The sequence below is a fragment of the Bison bison genome, unplaced genomic scaffold (assembly GCF_000754665.1).
Source record: "Bison bison bison isolate TAMUID 2011002044 unplaced genomic scaffold, Bison_UMD1.0 scf7180017864379, whole genome shotgun sequence".
NCBI lineage: Eukaryota > Metazoa > Chordata > Mammalia > Artiodactyla > Bovidae > Bison > Bison bison.
Genome location: NW_011494951.1, coordinates 3,258,911 through 3,262,203, shown reverse-complemented (window position 1 = coordinate 3,262,203; position 3,293 = coordinate 3,258,911). Strand labels below are relative to the sequence as shown.

Sequence of the window (3,293 nt, the reverse complement as noted above, 5' to 3'; positions counted from 1 at the left end):
CTGGTCCCCACTAAGCCCCCTGCCCCAGATCGGACAGCGGGAGGGGCTGGCCGCCCACAGCCCAGGGTCTGCCCCCACGTCCCGCGCCCAGCCCAGGCCAGCCCGGGGATGGGGGGTGGAGGCCTGGCCAGGGCAGGTCACCGTCCGGGGCATGCGGCCTCCATGGGCCACTCTGTTGAGTCTGGAAGGAGGCAGGCAGGCAGGGAGGGAGGGCGCTGCGTGTCTGCCTCTAATGAAGTTTGACATTTAGTGGTGAGCGCCGGGCGGGGTGCGGGAGACGGGAGCTTGATTAGCGCGCTCTAATTGACAGTAATTAGGCAGCTCCCTGATTGTCTCTAATTCTGCTATTAATTGTGAGGAGCTGGGAGTGTGATTGAGGATAAATTTGGTGCGGAGCTGCTGGGGTTTCAGCTCCCCGCGAGCGAGTTCCCAGCCACCTTCCGCCCCTCTGGGCTGCAGAGGCTGGCTTCCCCTGCCTTCCCCCTGCTCTGCCTGAGTTTCCCACTCTCTCCTCCTCCAGGCCTGGGGCTCCGGAGTGAGGTGGGATGGGGGTTGGGGGGAGAGGGGCGGGAGGGGCTGCTCCCCCCAGGTGGGTGCCCCAGCTGCAGGTCAGGGTGCTGCCCCCTCCCCGCTTCCCACACGTCTCCCCCTCTCCCTCACCAGCCAGTGGCCCCGCTGAGGTGCTCAGCTCCAGCCCCAAGCTGGAGCCCCCCCCATCTCCCCACTCCAACCGGAAGAAGCACCGGAGGAAAAAGAGCACCGGGACCCCCCGACCAGACGGCCCCAGCAGTGCTGCTGAAGGTTAGGGGGAACCCCCGAGGGAAACCGGGGCACAGGAGGTGGGCAGGGGGACTTGGGGATCGTCCTCCTTGAAACATCATGCCCTCATACCCTCTTGTCTGTATTCGGTTAAGCATTTTCTGATAATAATTTCCCATAAGAGCAGCTCCATAACTTCTGGTCATTTGGACCTGGTGTCTTAGGAAAAAAATCTCCTTCTTTGGCCTAACTTAACCCCTTTCCTTGTGAAAACATGGGCTTCCTTCGTTTACTCTCTTAGAAGGTAAAAGACGGCAGGCTGCCAGTCCCATACCTCTTCCTGGGTAATGCGGGCAGGACCTGTGTTCCCTGCGTCTCTTGTAGCGCCCATCGAGTTTTTAAGCATCCGCGTGTTGGGCTGAGTCTCTCCTTAGTTGTCTCTGGGCAGAGAAACCCCTGCTCCTTAGATATTTTCCATAGGTTCTTCCTCCTAATTCCTTATTCATCACAGTGCTGCTTGTCTGGTTTTCCTCATGTCCTCTTCAAACTGTGTCTCTTCTCAGTGGCTGGAGTCCCTTTGGAAGTTAACTTAGGTGGATGCACAGTTGCTGGGCTCTGCTCCCATGGGCAGGGGCAGGGCTGTGGGGAGACCATCACTAAGGGAAACAGTGGCTTCTGCAGAGCCAGCATGTGATACAGGGGTGTGCTTGGTGCTCATGGCCCGGGGGCCCATCTGGACCAGGGAACTGTGTCCCCACGGATGATCAGGGCTGTGGGGTTCAGAGACGGTGGGGAGCGAGGTGAGGTAGAATGATGGAGCCTGGGGAAGGAAAGGTTCCAGCTTTTGCCATGAAGATGGTTCTATTCGGGGCTTCCAGAAGCGGGAACCTGGCCCCGAGGACTTCCTGGGTGGAGGGGGGGTCAGTGTCACAGGGGCCATGAGAGGCTGCCCTGCAGAGCCTGTGGCCTCATCTCTGCAGCCCCCACAACACACATCTGCTGGTCGGGAGCTGTGTGCCCCCTGGGGAGGGGTGGCGAGCGGGGGTGAGCATCAGGAGTGAGGCTCATGGGGATGGTCTGCTGGGGGCGCAGAGCCTGAAGCAGCGCCCGCCCCCACACTGCTGGGGTGTCACAGTTCAGCCCCCAGGGCTTGTGACCGCACACGTCTGCGGGTCCATGTCTGCTCATACATCCCAGGTGGTCTGTGGAGGAAACGGAGGCTGCTCCCCCCCCCGCCCTCCCTGCCTGCCTGTGCCAGGGGAGGGGGGAGGGGCCTGGCTCCCAGGAGCCCCACGCTGACGCCATCAGGAATATTGGGTTTAATGAGCTGCAAAATGAGGCGGCTGCAGCTGACATGTACGGATGGTGCCCACACCCGCCTCCAACACCCCCACACACACACACCCCCATCCCCCGGCATTGCCTCCCAGCACCCCGGCGCATCTTCTCCAGACACTGGGCTCCGCTTTCTCTGGGAAGCACCCCTCTGACTTCCAGACCCGTTCCTGGCCGCACCGGGGCTGCCAACAAACCTTGCGTCCCCACCTTTTCCACCCAGGCTCCACAGTGGCCAGGTTGGCGGGCTGCTCTCTGCGCCCCAGCTACCACCCCCCCACACACCCCCCCACCGGCGGGGAGCCCCAAGAGCACAGTCCTCCAGGCTGGGGCCCCAGGGGGGCTGCCCTGACGGGTGTGCGTGCCCTGTATGTGCCCACAGAGGCCGAGGAGTCGTTCGAGTTCGTGGTGGTGTCCCTCACCGGGCAGACGTGGCACTTCGAGGCCTCGACGGCAGAGGAGCGGGAGCTGTGGGTGCAGAGTGTGCAGGCCCAGATCCTCGCCAGCCTGCAGGGCTGCCGCAGCGCCAAGGACAAGGTGGGCGCCGGGCGGAGGGGCTGGGGGCGAGTGCCCTACGCTGGCCTCTTTACTCACCAGCCACCCGCCCCCCACCCCATCCCTTCAGACTCGACTGGGGAACCAGAACGCAGCTCTGGCCGTGCAGGCCGTGCGCACCGTCCGGGGCAACAGCTTCTGTATTGACTGCGATGCCCCCAGTGAGTGCTGGGGGGGTGGGACCAGGCTGGGCGCTCCGGGTGGGGGGAGCTCAAGGGTGGAGGGGGCGGCTCCATCACGTCCTCTCCTTGCCTAGATCCAGACTGGGCCAGCCTGAACCTGGGCGCGCTCATGTGCATTGAGTGCTCCGGGACGCACCGGCATCTGGGAGCTCACCTTTCCCGGGTCCGCTCCCTCGACCTAGACGACTGGCCACCCGAGCTACTGGCCGTCATGACGGCCATGGGCAACGCCCTGGCCAACAGCGTCTGGGAGGGGGCCCTGGACGGCTATGCTAAACCGGGGCCCGAGGCCTGCAGGTGAGGGCATGAGGCCCTGGGTGCCCCTGCCGGGTGGGGAGATGGGAGGGGCAGTGCGGCTGTGACAGGGCTGCGGGCTGGAAGGGTTAAACCCGGCGGTTGCTCTGCTCGGCCGTGGGCCCCAGGGGTGCCCTCCGCCTGTCACTCAGAGCCTCACAACAGCCG

General features: G+C 63.9%; 1 protein-coding gene across 3 annotated transcripts in view; it reads left to right on the top strand.

The window, feature by feature from the left end:
* AGAP3 (ArfGAP with GTPase domain, ankyrin repeat and PH domain 3) overlaps positions 1-3,293 on the top strand; it is a 44,207-nt gene that overhangs the window by 39,285 nt on the left and 1,629 nt on the right. For 2 of the 3 annotated variants that reach the window (XM_010857241.1, XM_010857242.1), the window contains 4 exons: positions 664-801; positions 2,477-2,631; positions 2,720-2,810; positions 2,906-3,128. In XM_010857241.1, coding sequence (XP_010855543.1) covers positions 664-801; positions 2,477-2,631; positions 2,720-2,810; positions 2,906-3,128 — 607 coding nt within the window. The remainder of the gene's footprint in view (positions 1-663; positions 802-2,476; positions 2,632-2,719; positions 2,811-2,905; positions 3,129-3,293) is intronic. The other variant, XM_010857243.1, reaches the window with a different exon arrangement.